Source organism: Halichoeres trimaculatus, unplaced genomic scaffold, assembly GCF_033239565.1.
Source record: "Halichoeres trimaculatus isolate MK-OKI-2021-1 unplaced genomic scaffold, fHalTri1.1 fHalTri1_scaffold_8, whole genome shotgun sequence".
In the NCBI taxonomy this organism is placed as follows: domain Eukaryota; kingdom Metazoa; phylum Chordata; class Actinopteri; order Labriformes; family Labridae; genus Halichoeres; species Halichoeres trimaculatus.
The window spans coordinates 25,235,570-25,254,062 of NW_027437186.1; the positions used below are offsets into that span (position 1 = coordinate 25,235,570).

Below are 18,493 nucleotides of genomic sequence, written 5' to 3' on the forward strand. Positions count from 1 at the left end.
CTGAAGAACTGAAAATTCACGTCTCTAAAAGTCTGCAGCTCAATTTCTAACTTTCACTGCCATGCTCAAACACTAATATCGGTCTTGTCCATCAGCTGCTCTCACATCAGTCATTTCAGATAATGACTCTCAGCTGGGAGGGACGGGGAACTCAGGGACTCAGAGTATCAACCGTCACACTCGTGTCCTCCTCTCTTGTTCTCGTTCTATAAGGACGAGACGAGGATGAGGAGTGTGCGTGTAACTATCAGTCATCAGCGTGAGGATTAGGGACTGTCATCAGCAGCCATATGCCTCATATTACCCTCCTGATGACACTAGATTGAGAGGGAAAGAGGGGAGAGGAGAGAGGAGTTGGAGGAGGCTCAGGGGAAGGATTAGGCTGCTCCAAGATTTCAGGGTAGAAGTCAGGTAGAGAACAGAGTCTGTCAAAGTAAAAGCTGATAAATGTACAGACTCTGGGGTGTAGACATACATTTCAAATTCACACAGATGAACGTTAGAGCTTTGCAGCAGAAGCACTTTTCACCACTCAGATCCTGTAACAAAAGAAACACAAGTCCCAGCTGTAAAAAAAAAAAAGTTTGTGCATGAATGCATAGAAAAGTTTGTGCATGCATGAACAGTGTATACAGACATAAAGCTAACCATGTTTTTCCTCAGGCTATACAAGCTTAGTGTTATTCAGTACAATGGACACACATGTGCTCTTCATCGATCAGATTGAGGGAATAATGTGTGTGTGTGTGTGCAGGCCAGTGTGTGTACAGGAAGGGGAGGGATCAGTGGTGACAGCAATACAGTAAGTGTTTCCATGTGCTCCTAACACACACACACACACACACACACACACACACACACACACACACACACACACACACACACACACACACACACACACACACACACACACACACACACACACACACACACACACACACAGACTGTCAAGCATGCTGGCAAATCCATGTCAACAAAAACTCACACCGAGAAACTGAAGCAGAGCCCGTGTGACTCATTAAGGGGTGACTCAGGTCTTGACGGTAAAAATAACATCTGAAAACATTTACCGTATATTCATTAAACAGTTGGTCCAAGTCATGACGAGAAGCACTTTAATGGATTTCCATCAGATGCACCTTGCCAGCAACTACAACTGCTGCTGCTCAGTAAACGTACGTGCAGCTACGTGTTTCCAAACATCTTCCTCTTCTTCTTCTTCCCAATTCCACTTCCTCATTCGGCAAAGTTCCTGTGTGCTATCGAACAGCTATTTTAGTGCATACAGAGCAGCACATCGTGAGAAGAGGTGACACTTTAATGGGCTCATATGTTATATGATGATTATGAAAAAAGTCTGTTAGTGTATTCTCAATGTTAAAAATTCTACACTCAAAATCAGACTGTGTCCTTCTGCTTCTTTTGATTCATGAACTTTGTCTTTGAGAGAATAACAAATGTCTTTGCAAAGCACTGGATAATAATAATCTGCAATAAAAAAATAAATAAATAAAAAGTGTGCCAGAAACTGATTTTTTAAAACGTTTTTTTTCTCTTGTATCTCTTTCAAAGACAAGCTGCATGTGATCCCAGCTTTGTTATGAATGAATGCACACAAACATCAACTTTTTCACATTACCATAACTGCAACTAATGGGGAGAAACTAAACAATATACTCAAAAGTCCACAAAATTTTTGCATGTTGCTTTCCAAAACCAAAAATAAAGAATTTTGTCATCATCTTTTTGCATTTTGGGGGCTACTGTGGCCATATTTGTGCTATGACAGGTAAGCATCTATTATGTACAATTTTACGCAGCAGGCTGTCTAGATATTGCATGCAGGGTTTTGTGACAGAGACAGAGAGATCTACAACAACACATCAGTGCCAACACTTTAATAAGAGTTTTGATTAATTAATTGTATGAACTATTCTTTTGAAGAAGGATAATGATCTTTTTAATATCAAACCCCATGAAACCTGAGTTTTTGTCTGTTGTGCATTGTTTTTCTCCTCGCCATTTGGGTACAGTAAGACCTAATAGTATCTAATAACTAAACTTGGTCTTTGAACGGGAATTTATTGGTTATTAGTGTTACTGGTAAGTTGTTAGTTGTTATTATACAGAATTAAACTGGTCTTATTCGGAAAGTTCCACTTCGGAAGCTGCTGTAGAAGTTTCTTTCAGATATTCCTGCCATCTTGTTCTCTCTAAAATGGGTGTTATGTTGTGATATCACCTAAAGATGATGTTGGCAGTGTTCCTAGATGACGCTAATAAGTCAAAGTTTAATTTTAAAAAGTATCATGGGTCTCCAAAGCTTTGTGTTCATGCCAGGTGTGATGACTCATAAAACTTTGCCTGTTAATATAAATCAATGACCTGAAAGCAGCAGCGGCAGCATTGAAAAAAAGAACCACAAACATATTAAACTATTTTCTTATATCTATTCTGTTTTTATGTTGCCCATAAGGCCAATTTTAATCATACTTAAATCTAAACCGTCTAAATTTTCCTCCATGTCTTCAAAAGACAATCTGGATGTGTTTCCAGCTTCAGTGAAGTGAATTAATTCAAAATCTGTGCAAGAAATGAAGAGTTTCCTCATCTCTGGTTGCCACATTTTGGTACCACTGAATCAGCTTGTAGTGGAGCATTTTTTGCTTTGTTCATACCCTTTTTATGTTTGTCAACGCATAACTGTATCATAACAAGACTGACTGAGCATGTTTGCCAGTTTTCCTCATCAGTGGCAGCAGCAGACCACCATGAAGAGAGGCAGAGAGGTACTTAGCATGTAAAAAGACCATATGTGTGAGTATGAGTGTGGGCACAGGGAAATGATACGCCTGTGGTCCTGCCTGGCTTATGTGAGTCTGTGGGAGGCAGGCAGAGTACGACTTTGTTCATACTGTAGCGTATTTGTGTGTGTGTGTTTCAGAGCGAGGGTCTACACGTGTGGGTGTGTGCACTTTTTCCACAGGCTGTCACTTGTGCTGCTGCTGCTGCTGCTGCTGCTGAGTCTTTGGTAACTTCTCTCTCACTCTGTATGTGTTTAAGCTTTTGTTTAATTTCTACTTCCTGTTTTATTCTTGGCCTAATCCAAACGCAACACAGCTGTGCAGTCAGCCAGAGAAAGAGGGCTTGGGGGATGGGTTGCCAGGTCCTGGTGAGTGCAGCCATGCTCTACAACTGCTACCAACAGATGGAAGGGAAATGGGGTTACCAGTTTGGGCTTATCTTCTCTTTGTAGGCCAGACTGACCCCCCACCCCCACCCCCTCTTTGGTCATAATACTGTACTTAAATCTCTATATTTTGGTGTAAGCCTTTTTTTCTTCTCACATATTAATGATGCTGAGTGTATGGAAGCCCAGAATGGCAACAACAACAACAAAAGTTAACAATACCTGAAAACATTCTCATGGTTAACACTAAAGGTAACTTTGACACCATGTGATACTTATGACCTTAGTTAAACTGACAATTTTAGAATAAATCTAAATAAGTAAAAATCACCACCTCAAGTTTTTTTTTCCCTGGCTCTGCCCCTGCCCCACTCTTTCCTCCTCTCTATGGGGTTAAAAACTCCACTGAGGAAAACACTGTTGGACTCAGTGATGACCTGTGCAGGCAAATGCAAGTGGAAACAAATATTTGCAGAACTTACCTTCAAAACCTGTATCCTCAGCGACTTTCACCCAAGCCTGCTCCTTTTTTTCCAGTTCCAGTAGAGTACACACGTCGTATCGTATAACTCTGGATGATGACACAACTCACAAATTATTTTCTCCTCCATCTTCTGGTGGGGGTCGAGTCGGAGCAGGTGGCGGCTCCCCCCCAATCCTCATCAAATCAATGACGTCATGGGGGGAATTTCATCGCTGATCGGCTGCCGTGGCACAGCCTCACGCAAATTCACGTCGAAAGTTCAGTACTTTCAACTCGAACGTTAGTTTTGTCTGACGCCCAAATGCGCTAACGCCCCAAACGCGTCCAACGCGCCGTCCGGGGCGAATCGGCGTCTCTTTGCATTGACTTTGTATGTAATCTTGACGCAAATTCGCGTCTGGTGTGGCCATACTATAACAACTCACAAGTAGTGACTGACACCATGAGCTCAGTGTAAACCATAGACTTTATCATAGACTATATAATATATGGAAGTAGTCTCCATGACATCACCCATCTTTCCTGATACAGAGTCATGAGCCCTTTCATTGTTGGAGCCAATATTGGAAAGAGGCGGGCTTTGAGCCTCCTCAATAACAGCTATAGGGTGCTAGACCTGTCCTGTTACCAATCAGGTGAGCTACACCTCTGGTTGGACAAGCTCCTGTCTCAGTATCTGCTCAGCTACCGCTGTAGAAAAAATTCACCCCCGTACAGAGAAATGAGCCACACAAACTCAAGACGTTTTTTGAACCAGGCCTCAAGAGGACACTGGATGTATTGCGATTTTTAACATTTTAGTTCCATTTAAAAAGGCTGCGAAGAGGATCTGTTTTCATTAGACTGCAGCTCCACCTTTTGTCCCAGAGTCTTGCGTACGGTGCCGTGAAGATGTAACTCTTAACAAGGTGTGAGTTTGTTTTGGAAATAGTGGAGAGGGGATCTTGTTTTTAAAACAAGTTTTCTTTGTTCAAGACAACTTTTTACCTGATACAACGCAATGAGGCAAGTTATTATTTGATTCCAAGCAAGGGAATTTTGTTGATTTGATTACTTGTTCTCCTGCTGGTCTGACATCAAACAACTTTACCAAAAACTAGTGTTAGAGTTTTGTTAAATTTTACAATTCCTTTTCCCCACATGATGAAAAATGCTTTCTGCTTGCAACACAAAAACACAAACTACCTACATGAGGGAGCAGACTTCAGATTCAGATGTTCACTTTTTTCCCTTCTCATCTCGAGGGGTATTGTTCCAGAAAATCAAACATCTTATTGAAGAGCTGGTGCTCCAGACATACAAATGAAGCTGTGTCTTGACTGGATTAATATTTCAGATGGTGTTTGTGTTTGTGATGAGGAGGGCAATCAAAAGCAAAGAAATGGACTCTTGGAGCTCCACTGAAGCCGTCCCTCTTCAGTCTGGCCTGCCTGTGGAGAGCTCAGGCTTCTCTCTCTGGTCTCTGTCTCTCTCTGCTATACAGCACAGCACAGCAGAGCACATTCATTATTAATCTAGCAGAGTCTCTCCCTCCTTTTCAGCTCAGCCAATTACAGCCGGGCCCCTGCGACTGCTGCCTGTCTCATTTGACGCTGCACTGCTTGGCTTTGATGTCTCTATCAACACACAAGAGCTGAGGACTGAGTCTTAATAGAGCAGAAGGGGATTATGTGACTGCCTGCCTCTGGGGTGGAACATTTTTTTAAATATATAAAATATATGTTTAATTCATATTTTATTTTATTATCAGGAGACTTTGGCTCGGGCTTTAGTCAGGGTCTTGCCACTCTCTGCTCTCCTATCACAGTGACATGGTCCTTAATCCCGTTACTCCTTCGTTTGGGGAGTCGCACAAGCCTGTGTGAGTGGAGCGGGCGCCTCCACCCGAGGCCTTGTGCTCCTCCCTCCCGGGCTGGTAGTCTTCTCTTCCTCTGCTTGTTTCATGTGGAGAGCGCCTTCATTAACCAGCAGAGGCAACAGAGGCAGCAACAGCAGCGAGCAATGCTGATGGTTTGTCGAGAGGTCATGGCGCTTTTGGCTCAGCAAGCAAAGTTCAAGTCAATTTGTTTGAAATCTGAACAAAAACTCTACATCTGTGGAACGAAAAGCACCAAAAACCAACTGAGTGTGAGGTTTAACAGATGTATATTCTTTTGGCAGCCAGCAGATTGCATCCAGAGTCTGTTTAAAGCAGGCTTTTCACCCTCAGTTGAACTTTTAATAGTTATAATCCCTCCATCACTTCCCTAACTCGGGTCCCACCCGCTATTTGCAGCGCTGACCTTTAAAGCAGGAAGTGACTGTGAACACAGCCTGAGCAGCTGCACGGCTGCAACCTGTTTTACAGCATTTTTAACATCAAGCACAACAGTTTGGACAACATTTTTCTCGCCGACTCGCTGCACATGCTCCACCTTAACTTTGAAGTTATGACCTCAGCGTGGTGGCAAGTTGAAGACCTCATCTGATGGCAACCGCATCATTTCTCACTCCATTATTTCCAACAGTAGAGGGAGGATATTACATAAAGCTGTGATGTAATTTTCTGACTCAAAGCACCGGGGAACCCCACGCAGAACACTCAGAGCTGGTTTCTTTAAGAAAAGACAACATTGCATACATTTATTAGGGATGGACGCCAGTTCCAATACATGCAAATCACTATTGTCCTTTATATGTAGTGTTGACATTATTGCAAACACTTGTCTCCCTGCTGTTTTGTGTATTATATTTTTATTATCTTAGGATAAAAAAAACATTAACAATTACATGGGATGCCTTGTTCTGCATAACTTAACGTATACACAGTGGGAACAGGAATGGCAATGCTTTAGACATCATCACAGCCTCTTCATAACCCCCCCGCCCACCCCCAACCCACTGCCCGCATGCAGTTTGCACTGCACAAAGACCAAAAGTCACGTGAGACAGCCTGCAAAGAGCACAAGAAGCATTCACAGTAAAGGAGGAGAGGAAGGAGGATGGGAAAGAAGGGGTGGGGGGGTGGGAGGATAGGGGAATGAGAGGAGAGGAAGGAGGGAGGAGGAGGAGAAGAAGAGAGGGAGTGAAACAAAGTGACTGCAGCACTGGCCTTGGTTTAGACAGGAGAAGGAGCAGCATAGTCCTAGTATTTCATTCAAACTTCTCCCACACTTCAACTCCCGTCTCCTGATTGTGGTACTCATTGTCTTTGACACAAAAAAACTTTTATATATGCATGTATATATGTATATATGTATATACATATACGTATGTATATATATAAATACATTTTTATAGCTACAGCACCTTTTCCCATGGGGCAACAGTGTCAATACCTCGCACATGGTACATGGCCGTGCCAAAGAAAAAAAGAAAAATAAAAAAAACAATATATTGGTCAGGATATTTATCTTTTTTTCCCTAAAATTGGCATTTGACATGATGATATTCTATTGCCGTCTGGGGGAGGGAAGGGACAAAGGTTCTTCTTTTGAGTTTATATTCAAGTTTTCTCCTTTTTTCTGGTGTATAATTTCTTCTTTTCCTGTTTTAAAAAGAGTTCACACTTTTGTGATTTGCGTGTGCTGCTCTTCATCAAAAGGTTCATTTTCCGGATCAGAGTCAGTGGTGTCAGAGTATCGATAATGGTCTGGCTCATTGTCGCTAACGTCCGGGGTGACGGATGTCGAAGTGCTTGCTTCAGAGTTCGAAGGCTCCTCCACGGTTTTCGTAAAATACAACTTCACCTGTGACAAAAAAAAAGGGGAACAGACTTCAGACTGCGCACAAAGACAGTAGTTACAACTGATCTGACACACAGAAATGTTCATACAGAAATTAAGCTGTTACCTTGAAGTTTGGTGAGAAGTAGCGGTTGGCCTTATCCTTGTTGGCCTTGTCCAAATCATTCTTTGTGAGCGTCAGGATGAGGTAGTCCCTGTCCCGGTCGCTTTCCCTGCCGCTTTCCCTGCAGCTGTCCCTGCACTCGGTGCTCTGCGGCTGGCCCTGGCCTGGTGCCGGTACCCCCTGCTGGCTTTCTGCATTGTTCACCGCCCCGTTCTCCATCTTGTCCCCGCTCTCCTCTGGTCCGGGGATGAAGAAGGTGTTCACCCAGAAGTGAAACATTTTGTCCTGAAGGGCGCAGGCGATAAGTGAAAGAGAGAGAGATGTAGTGAGGAATAAGTGTGAGGAAGAGCATCCAGATTCAACCCTTCAAAGTCAAAGGATTGGATTGATGCACATGCTGAGGCTGACATGGCACGACTAAGATGGTGACTAGCTTGAAACTTTGAGTTAAATTCAGTCACTCAATTCATTTCAATGTTGGTCTGATGAATCTGACCTCTGGAAAAATCAGTGTGTGATTTTTGTTACTATCTTTAAAAGTTTTCTTGCTTGATTTTTTTACCCTGTCTTCTGCAGTGACTCTATGTACAAAATCTGTTTAATGAAAAAGCTCTGGTGTATGAAATGGGGTCTCTGTTGTTAAATTAGTATTAATATAATCCTTTTTTCATATTATCTAAAAGATCAGATATGATGCTGAAAAAATGTAGAAAATATGAATGAAAACAGTATTTAACAAAGTAAATGATTTGTTTTTCCTTACAACTTTCCCACAACTTGGCTGTTTTCTTTGTTTCTGCTGAATCAACTAAAATTAGCCTATATGTCAAGCTTCAATAGTTAAAAGTATCTCAGTGTTTTTCTTATCCTGAGGGATACATTTTTTAACATGCATCACAGAAACTGATGAATGCAAACTTGTTTTTTTTTTGTTTGCAACTATTTTCAGCTGCAGATTAATGTGCAGTTGCAGTATTTGTATTTACAGCTGTAGGACCCTTGATGTATGTGACAAAAAAACAAGGATATTGAGCTAACATTACCGCTGACTGATGTGCTTCAAACAGTTTCATGGCAAAAAGACAAAAGCAAAATAATGTGTCTCAACACACTGGTGATTAATGAGAACCTATGGTTACTTTGGGTCTTTTTCCTTCATTATATTAGATACAGAAGATTTGAAGTTAGAAGTTAAAGCTCCAGTATGAAATTTTTAGCTGATCATGAAACTGACTGAAATTGTTACTCAATCCTTTTCATGTCCAAAAAAGCAAACGAGCTCATTGAAAATAGGAGCAAGTGTATCCACGTAGTCATTTTTAAAGTCTGCAACCTCTGTGGGGGCGTGGGTGTCACACCAACTGTTCTTGATGCAGCTCCATGTCAAAAGTGGTTAATAAGTGACATTTGGTGGCTAAACGAAAATGGGGTGAGAACGTGTGAAGGACAAAAACCAGCAAAGATCATTTCATCTACGAAGTTCTTCAGAGAAGCTTCAAGCATTGTCTATTAACTCTGCAGGACATCATGTGCATACCTGCACCTCTGCATAGCTCTACAAGTGCTTCAAGTGTACATATGCTTAAGTATCATAATATTAAGTTACTGTATTTTTATTTACTTGGATATTGACTCATGATGTTTTTTAAGCAAAATAAATTCCTATGTACTTATTTACATTTGTCTTTTCACACTCTGTTTTATTTATCCTCTTTTTTCTGTCTTAATGTAAGGTGCATTGGGAAAGGGGCTCTGTTGGGGCAATGTTTTTCACTGTTTCAAGTGAGGCATTATTGATGTATACATGTCAGTTTTTTTATAATTGTTTCAAAAAAAAAAAAAAAAAAAGGTCTTGACCAAAAACAAATTCCTTTGTGTGAAGCCAGTCAGCTGTAAACCTAGTTTTGATTCAGACTTATGGAAACATAATACTGCGATCATTATCCATCAAACAACAAAATCTGTCCGTTAAAGAGAATGCACCATTCTGTTTCCAAACAAACATCATGAGAATGGCTTAATCACACTGTCACTGAACGACCAGCAGAATCTTTTAAATGTCAAAGAAGCTCATGAACCTTCAAACACCAACACCACTAACCTTTTTCATCATCTTATTCTGTTTATGGAAGAACTCCACTTTGATGTCTCCACAGACGGGCAGCGGCTGGGGGAAATCGAAGAACATGTGCTTGTCTTCGCGCCGCGTGTGAGCAGGGTTCGACGTGTGAATCTTGACTTTCAGCTGGTACACCACAAACTGAGGATCTACAAAAAAAAGTGTCAACGTTGCAGAGAGACAGAGAAAGAGGGCGGGGGGGGGGGCAAAGTTTATGAGATTTGTGAGGGGACAAGACAGAAAACACAAAATAAGGAGAGTGAGTTACAAAAGAAGCAAGAGAGCAAGGAAAGGTACAAGTGTTATTTTATGAGTTTGGAAGAAAAAAGCACAGCCCACAACCACCTCCCCCAAACAATAAGAGCAAAAATATGATATTAAAATAAAAGAAGGGACAGGGAAAGGAGCAAACCACAAAATCTAACACCCAAAAAGACCCAGAACCAGAGACACAGGACCCTATTCTGACAGACAGTCACAACATGTTGCATTTAATAGAGTTTTAACCCTTCCCTTTGTCTGTCAGGGTGGATTCAGAGATGACATCATATGCCTGTGAGCTAGTCTTGTCCTGCTAGACTACATGTCTACCCTCAGACTGCTTCTGCCTGCTGGATCTCTGGGGCCATATAAAAGCAAATCAGTGAAATCATAACAACAATAATGGATTAAAAGGCTCATTTACCCCAGTGCCAATTCCCTTTCTTGAAGCCCTGAGGGGTCGGCTCGCTCCTGTTTTTAACGGTACTGTCCCCTTAGAGAGAGAGAAGGAGATCGTCACAAACAGGGCAACACGGCTGGCCTGTCGGGGACTCGACGGCACAGGAGGCACACAAACACAAACCATCTACAGAGATATATACAGATGTGTAGCTTTTGCTTAAAACAACAAATACTGCAACTTAGGAGTGTGCGTGTGTGTATGTGTCTATGAAGACGTCAAATTCAGAATAGGTCCTTTCTTTTTTTTCTTTAAAAAAAAAAGGATTGTTAAGAGGAAACAGGAAGATCCATACAGTTACAGTGTTAGGGCGAAACAGCCACAGAAATGAAGGAGGAAGAGGAGCTTTTTCTGACCAATGTTATAAATGGATGTATTCAGGTACAAGAAAAGCAGAGCAAAGAGTGACTCAGACATGTTTGAGCAGAAAAACAGAACTCAAGATTTCTTTTTAAAACATCAAAGAGAGCTAAAAGATTGATGGGAACACTTTAAGACAAGAGGAACTTCTTAAACTAAACCATAAAAAGATGAATTGGGGGCATACCTGACCCTTTACCTCAGGTCTCACCAACACTTGAGGACAAGGAAAACTCATCTAAAATTTGTTCAGCTCACTTTAATACAATCAAATAACATTTTTGCATTTACGATAAAGTAACAGCAGATTCAGAGCTGAAGTTACTGAAGCTTTCTGTGCACAGAGCAGCTTTAAACAGCAGCAGGTGAATAACTAAATGCACATGAAATCAATCTGAGGAAGTTCAATTTTTAAAATGTACTGACTCTTAACAAGACGATGCAAACTTTTGAGTGAGCTACATTTTTGTTTCCATGTCACAAATAGAGGAAATCTGATTCCTTCTTTAGGAAGCAGGCACAGAATAAGTGGGCCTTGCAGTAAGCGGCAGCAGCAACAACAAGACTTAATCAATGCGAAGCTGCCCATTTGTCAAAAGGTCCAAAAATACTGCTGCCACACTCCAAACCCTGAGCACAAGACTCTACAGCAGATGACCCTCTGTGTTCTGTGGTGCTAAAGCGAAGCGTGGGTGAGCCCTACAGTGCAAGCACACATCCAAAGGCTCTCGCTGGCTGCCGTTTGAACAGCGGTGTGCATTGCCTACGCCCTAGTTTGGAGTTGAACATAAGCGTGACTCACTGCAGGTGCCCCCGCTGAACATGGGGAGAGTCTCGAACACCATTTTGTGGAAGAGGAGCGCCACCGGCTTGTACTCCAGCTGGTTCTTCAGTAGGTAGCTGTAGTAGTAGACATAGCGGCGCTGGCTCGGGATCGTTACTCCCTACAACGGGAACAGCATTTAGTTTATGTGCTTGATGGTTCCTCTGAGTTCAAATAAAGGTGAAATGATTGAAAAATGACAAACATTGTTTTCATGCAAGCTGAGTTGAAGTTAATCATCCAAACGATGAATTAAGATCAAAAATATCATAGGAAAATCTCTTTCTGAGATCACAATATTCTGCTTTTCTCTGTTATTCATCTTTGTATAATGAATTTCTGTATTCCGAACAATCAGGAGGCATTCCTCAGTTTTAGGACATTGAGTATCTTTATCAAACTTGCAATAGTGATCATTCAATTATAAATCAGCTGCACATCTCTGCAACAGTCCCTCTGATCTGATGGAGCCATTTGTTCAGCGATCAACATCTCACCTTCTTGTCCCTTGTCCTGACTTCACCATAAAAATCTAGCGCTTCCTGGGCCTCCATGAATTTGCCCCGATGGAGGAGATAGGCGCAGATCATTACTCCGGTGCGACCCTTCCCGGCCTTACAGTGGATGGCCGCCACGTGATTGTCATCCTCGCTGAGCCACTGGTCCAGGTCTTCACAAAACGGCTTAATTAGCTCCAGCTGAGGAGGGTTGTGGTCTTCGAACGGGTACTGTGCAACTGATGCGTGACGGGATGAGAGCAACCCACGCACAGTTGTAACCAGAGAGGAGCGAAAGAGGGAAAAGAAAAAAAGATATGGACAGGTCAGAGAAGTGGATTTTAATCGATCCTTTGTGTCATGACTTTTATGAGGGGAAAGCATCTAAAGAGCACGTGAAGCCGCCTACCTCTGCAGTTAAATTTGGCAGCATCGTAGTGTCTCTCGGCGCAGCTGAAACAAGAAGAATAAAATGCAGTTAGCTACCACAGAGAGAGGAAGTTATTAAATAAACAGAGGAGCAGCGCAGGTAGGAAGAAAATGCAGAACACTTACAGGTTGTAGATTTTGTAATGGTTTTTATGCTTTGAATCCAAAAACCTGCAGGAGAAAGAACCACAACGGAAAATTACTTATCACAGAATCTATTTCAACTAACGCACAGATTTTGTGCTAAATTTCCAATTTGTATGTCAGCACTCACCGTACTACATCGTCTATATTGTTTCTGTACACGCCTTCGAGTCTCTCTGCTGGAAAGCCCATCGCAATGATGTTTGGGTAGATATCTGTTCAGGCAGGGGTCAAGGAAATGTGCGCTGTGCATGACTGTGGAAGGTGTAAGAGGTCCAGCTTTGCTTCCAACAGCTTAAGAACAGAACTTACAAACACACTTAAAAAAAAAATCTGCCATTCAAGCACAATCACAAGAATGAAGAGACAAGCAGCAGAGAGGGTATAAACTCAACGCCAATGTCGATATGAGGATGTCATTGTGGTCATGGATAGATGGGAGCACAGATCAGTGTGTGCGTGTGTGTGGGTTGTGACAGATGGCCTTGACAGTGAGAAGCAGGCAGAGAGGACGGGAGTTAACAGCGCTCCTGCATGAGCCATGCCCACATGTGGGTGCACGAGGAGACTCTCCGCTCCATGACCTGCATTTATTTTTAGAGCCCAAAGTTATATCTGGCTGATCGCAAATGTTCGGCTTATCTCTCTTCCGAGCTCCGCCGGACCAATTTGAATTTATAACCAGACTGACCAAAGTGAAGACACCGGTAGAAAAAAAAAAGAAAGGTGAGAAGTCCTTTTTGTTTGGATTTATAGCTACACATGTTCATTAAACACACTCAGGCCAGATTCTGCTACAAGTTTAACTCCTGGTGGCACCTCTTCACTCCTACTCCACCATGTACATCATGGAACATCGCTCCATGTGTCAGTGATGGAAACTTTGTAGTCAATTACATGTTTCCATACATACAAGGCACACATCAGGTTCATATTGCAGCAAAAAAAGGACAGACTTAACTGAGATGACATGCGTGTCTTTGAGGCTCAGCTGCGACGCCTACCTGTAACTGAAGTCTGCCCATCGTCATAAGCTGTGGGATTTCACACTTTAACCACTGACTAAAGGGCAACCTTTTCTTACACTTCCTGTGACACGGTATCAAAAATAGACATCTGAATAATTCTTATTGGATGTGTCTGTTTCATTTTGAGCAGGACTTATTTTTCCTGGAGTCAAATCATTTTTTTTTACTGGTCAGAATAATTTGACACACGTGTCTGACAAGTCTGGTGAGGAAGTCGGGGTTCTGCACAAACGACAAGTTTGCTTGTGTGCAGATTAAAAAGAATATAAATCACTAAGTTAAGACTTTGTCCTGATCTTAATTTAAAAATCCTATAGAATATCATCTTCAGCACATCTGCTCATAGGGATGGGTACCTTTCACATTTGAAATGAAACAGTACCGATGCCCGGTACCTGGCAATTGGTACTCAATAGTACCAGTTTTCAGTGCTTTAGTATGTGTTTTTGTAGTGCAGATATTAATTTTTTAACACTAAAATCTCAAAGTTTTACAATTTGACACATTTGTTTCTCAATTTATAAACTTGCAATGCTGTGTTCATGTCCAGAAAGGCAAACTACCTTCTCTTCCACTCACTCACAGCAACAAGGAAGCATTCAGGCTCCCTCAACATGGTGTAGTTTGATTTTACATGAATTGGTACTCGGTACTACAGATGGAATTTGGTCAGTACCTACAAAAGTAGCTAGTTGGGTACCCATCCCTATCTGCTCATGCTAACGCTAAAAAACATCCATTCAGTCATGTCCATGATGAACAAACCCACACATCAGAGCTCATTCAGTCCTAGGACAGAAAAACTCAGGGGATTCAGATCAGCTGGGTGAACGTACAAAGTTAATGCAACTTCAACATTCTTCACTTGAAAAAATGCAAAAAAAAACTATGACAGATATGACTTCAACAAACCCAATCACAAATCTATGGTTTTATTTGCACACTGTCAAGCAACTTCCCTGTGGTCTCCAATCTGTACATACCGTACCATAGAGCCATCCATAAACGCCTCAAAGACCCAATTAAGAGCCAACTACAGGTTTTCTTTGTGACTTGATGGGCTACTCTGACCCTGGGACCTAATGCCAAAAAAATCCCACTCTAACTATTATAAGTGTTTTTAAAAAGCTTCACAGCTCCCAGGAGAGCCTCAGCCCTGGACACAGGGGACTTAGTCTCTGCAGCTGGGAGGAAATGCACATACGGGACCCCTTGACGGAAGCTCCAAGTAGGAGGGAAAAAAGGAAAAAAAAAAAAAAAGGAGAAAATCTGCCGTTTTAGGCACGCCTTTTCTTTAAAGCCAGCCCTGCCTCAGCTCTATGCATACGCCAAATCCACAACTGAGAGCAGGAGAGAGGGAGGGTGGGGGGGAAAGGAGAGTGGGAACCGGCGAACGCTGAGCAAGGAGGGGGTGGGGGAGGACAGGAAAGGAGGAGAGCAGAGGAAAGGGGGCAAGCAGAGGGAGGGAGATTTAGAGTGGGAGTAGTAAAGAAAAAGAGCAAAGGAGAGGTGGTGGGTTGAGAGGGTGAGAGAGGGAGAGAGCACTCAGACAGTAAAGCTGATACAAGATCACTGGCAACTCTATTTTAAGGGCAATTCCCAGAACTGTGATACTGCATTACATAACTGCAGAGAGCCCATATTGTTTTTAGACATCGTGCCAAAAATGATAAAAGGGATGGCTTGAAAGGGCCCACATCTGAACAAGAGGAGACGAGTGAGCCCGAAGAAAGATGCAAGTTCTGAGTGGTGTGCCCTCTTCACACCTGCACGGAGCTACAGACCCACAGGGAGAGGTGACACAAGCCTCGTCACTTCAAAACCAGGAGAGGAACATGGATATTCCGCATCTGCAGTCACAAGTCACACATACATCCCAGATCAGCTGGCAGCTCAGTCTTCAATCAGGTCAATATGCTATCTATAGAGGCTGTGCTTCAAAAAGTGACTGCAAATCAGTTTTACATCCTTCTAAAAAACGGAACACTGCTCCTCACCGCAGTTATCAACTTAATGCAATAAAGCGATGATAACCAGAGCAAATTACATCCATAAATACATCGACCTGTTTAATTTTTCACAAGCTGTGCAGAGCTGCAACAACCGATCATTACTATAATCAATTAAGCTGCTCCATACCTTTCTCTATCATTCAATTAATCCTTTAGCTTATAAGGGACGAACAGTAGGAAATGCTTTACACTGTTTACCACAGGTTGAGTTAACATGTTCAAAAATAACCAAAGGTCCCAAACAACGTCTACTTTTCTCAGATAAATGCAGACTAAGAGCAAATGCTAAATACCTGGAAGACCATAGAGGGCACAACTTTGATCTAGAATTCCAGATCATCAAAATTATTGGTGGGGTATTTTGTGGCTTCATTTATCAGACTATTTTGTTTTGCGCTATAATCAAGACCTGGGTCAAAATTGCAGTTACTCATTCTGATAAAAACTCGTCTCAACATCCACCACAACTACAGCTACAACCATGACCCCACTGCTTACAGGTCACACACAATTTTGCATCGATTCAGTACTAGCCAACAGCATCAGCCAGGATCTAGATCCAAAAAGCACAGCTATCAACTTCAGTTACCAGACATACTGCACTGAGGAACCAGGTCAACTATTATCAGTGGTAATAGATGAGGAACAAGTCCTGCAGAGGGGCCAGAAATAGCAATACTTCAACCTGGAAATCATTTTATCTCCATAGATAAAGGGAGCAGGAAGTGTTAATTAGATTTTGCACATTTGCTGAAATCCATCAATGTATGCTCTGCTAGAGAGGACACATGTGAGGTGAGCTTCCATCAGGGATAGTAGTCTTTTCAGCTGTTTCATTTAATACCAGACACCTATCACACAATGAAAGCTGCATATTGTTTAACAAGATTTATGACCACACAAGAATAACTTTAATGATGGGTATCCTAAGTTACTAAAACACATCTACCTGCCTTTAATAAAAGTGTTGGGGGGGAAAAAAGAGCACCTGATGCCACTTACAATTTAACAACCCCAAACTAGGTCCATCACTGGGGGATTGGTATGCAAGCTGAAATACCTGTCGTTATTTTTTAAACACACAGTAATGTCCAGTTGGACGGGCTTTTCCTGTTAGAATAAGACTGTGACATTTATGCGCGGTGGTTTGACAGATCCACCATCTTTCAAACATGCTGGGTGACAGCAGAGCTGCGCTGTCTGACCAACTAGCCAGTTTGCTAAGTAGCAGAATGCTAACTACCTTACGTTACTGCACTGATATATCTGCTCCTAGCTCAACAAAACGCAATGCAAATATCACACATTTACCAGTCAATGCTCAGGGTGCAGTGGAAATAAGAACCATGAGGAAGGATACATGTTAAGTCCAGGTCGAACCCATCCTCCTGATATCTCCTTTTGTTCCGGCTGACCATTTCTTTTATAAACATAGCCATTGTAGCAGGTGACAGGAGTCTGTGTGGGATAAATGGTGAAAACAGGTTTTTCTTGAAGTGGCTGTCTGGTCGTGTGTATCACAGACGGTGGGTCGCTGGCTGCTCTCTTGAATTTTGCTGGTCCTCGTAGAGACTCGTTAGCCAGCAGAGCTAACAGTGGCCGTCGGTAGGATTAGAAAGGCTTCCTCTGGATCATAAAGACGGGCCTTGCTCTGCTCCACCGTGCAGGCCCGACTTTCCCGATCCCGCAATTCGTCTTGCAAACACTCCCGAATAAAATACATGCAGCTATCCTCAGAGATCCCTTTGGATGCCAGACACGGTCCAAACCGATGGCTCAATCGCAGCCGCTGCGATTGACAGCGAGAGGACAGAGAACTCACCGGTTCAGAGACTCGTATCCAGTCACTCAGACGGAGCTAGCCTGCTAGCTAACTAGCTAGCTAGCTAGCTAGCAACAATAGCTTGTGCTGCCTCCTAAAAGCCTCCTAACGATTCAACATTGTCATCGACTGATTGCCAAGAACACATCTGAAAAAAAGTGACAGGCTCCACCTTAAATGTATATAGACTATACAAAGATCATAAATCAGCACAGATTGGTTTGACAGTTCCGTCCCGAGGAATCATCTTCTTTTTCTCGTCGCTCTCGCTCCAGCTGAACTCTCAGGCTCCCATCATGGCCTCCACCGAAGGAAAAAAAGAAGGTAGAGCAGGCTGGGATTTTAGAACAAATATCCCACCGCCTTCACTATATAGTTCCCCTCTTTCATTAAGAAAGCCTATTTCGATATTTATACATAATTTATCAATAAATATTAAAGGATGCTGGTAAACAGCTGCTGGCATTTATAATTGTTCTGACCCTAAAAAGCGCAATAAATAGTTATTTCGTGCTCCTGGCGGAAGGATAAACTGTGTCCGCATGCGACGCACCCTTCTGTCAAAGTGGTCACGTGTGGCTGTTATTAGGGAAGTTTCTAACATAATGTCACTTTTCGCGGTTTAAACTGTCATTTAAAGGCACATGAAATATATTTTCTGAACAAATTAGTCCATAACACGTATCAAAAGAGTACAAGAAAAATGTTAACAGTTTTCTTTGCTTTCAACGTAGTCTTCTTCATTCATTCATTCTCCTTACATTAACAAAAAAATTGTACATATATGCATTTTATGATCACCTTATGGTTTCTTTCACACTAGGACGAAATACAGCATTTTGCATCCGGTGTTGTGCAATTTGTGTTTGCGTACCTACCCTCCAAAAGCAACAAATATAATAATTATTGTATTTTATATTATTAAGTATAATATAGGTATATGTTATCAATATAATATTTTTTGATTTGTGTAAAACACCATTCCTGCTTAACCTAGAAAGTATAAAATAAGCATTATGTTGGGTTATAATAAAAG

The 18,493-nt window shown here is 42.0% G+C and overlaps 1 protein-coding gene across 2 annotated transcripts; it reads right to left on the bottom strand.

The window, feature by feature from the left end:
- Positions 1-6,388: 6,388 nt before the first annotated feature.
- Positions 6,389-17,780, bottom strand: LOC141795199 (phosphatidylinositol 3,4,5-trisphosphate 3-phosphatase and dual-specificity protein phosphatase PTEN). 2 transcript variants are annotated; one of them, XM_074676006.1, is made up of 10 exons: positions 16,996-17,780; positions 12,726-12,810; positions 12,578-12,622; positions 12,432-12,475; positions 12,023-12,261; positions 11,505-11,646; positions 10,307-10,375; positions 9,604-9,770; positions 7,506-7,787; positions 6,389-7,402 (listed from the first exon to the last, which is right to left on the bottom strand). In XM_074676006.1, exons 1-10 carry the CDS (start codon positions 17,072-17,074, stop codon positions 7,217-7,219), a joined length of 1,338 nt encoding a protein of 445 aa, XP_074532107.1. In that variant the 5' UTR covers positions 17,075-17,780; the 3' UTR covers positions 6,389-7,216. The 2 variants fall into 2 exon arrangements, with proteins under 2 accessions (XP_074532107.1, XP_074532108.1); XM_074676007.1 differs by lacking the exon at positions 10,307-10,375.
- Between the last annotated feature and the right edge of the window lie 713 nt (positions 17,781-18,493).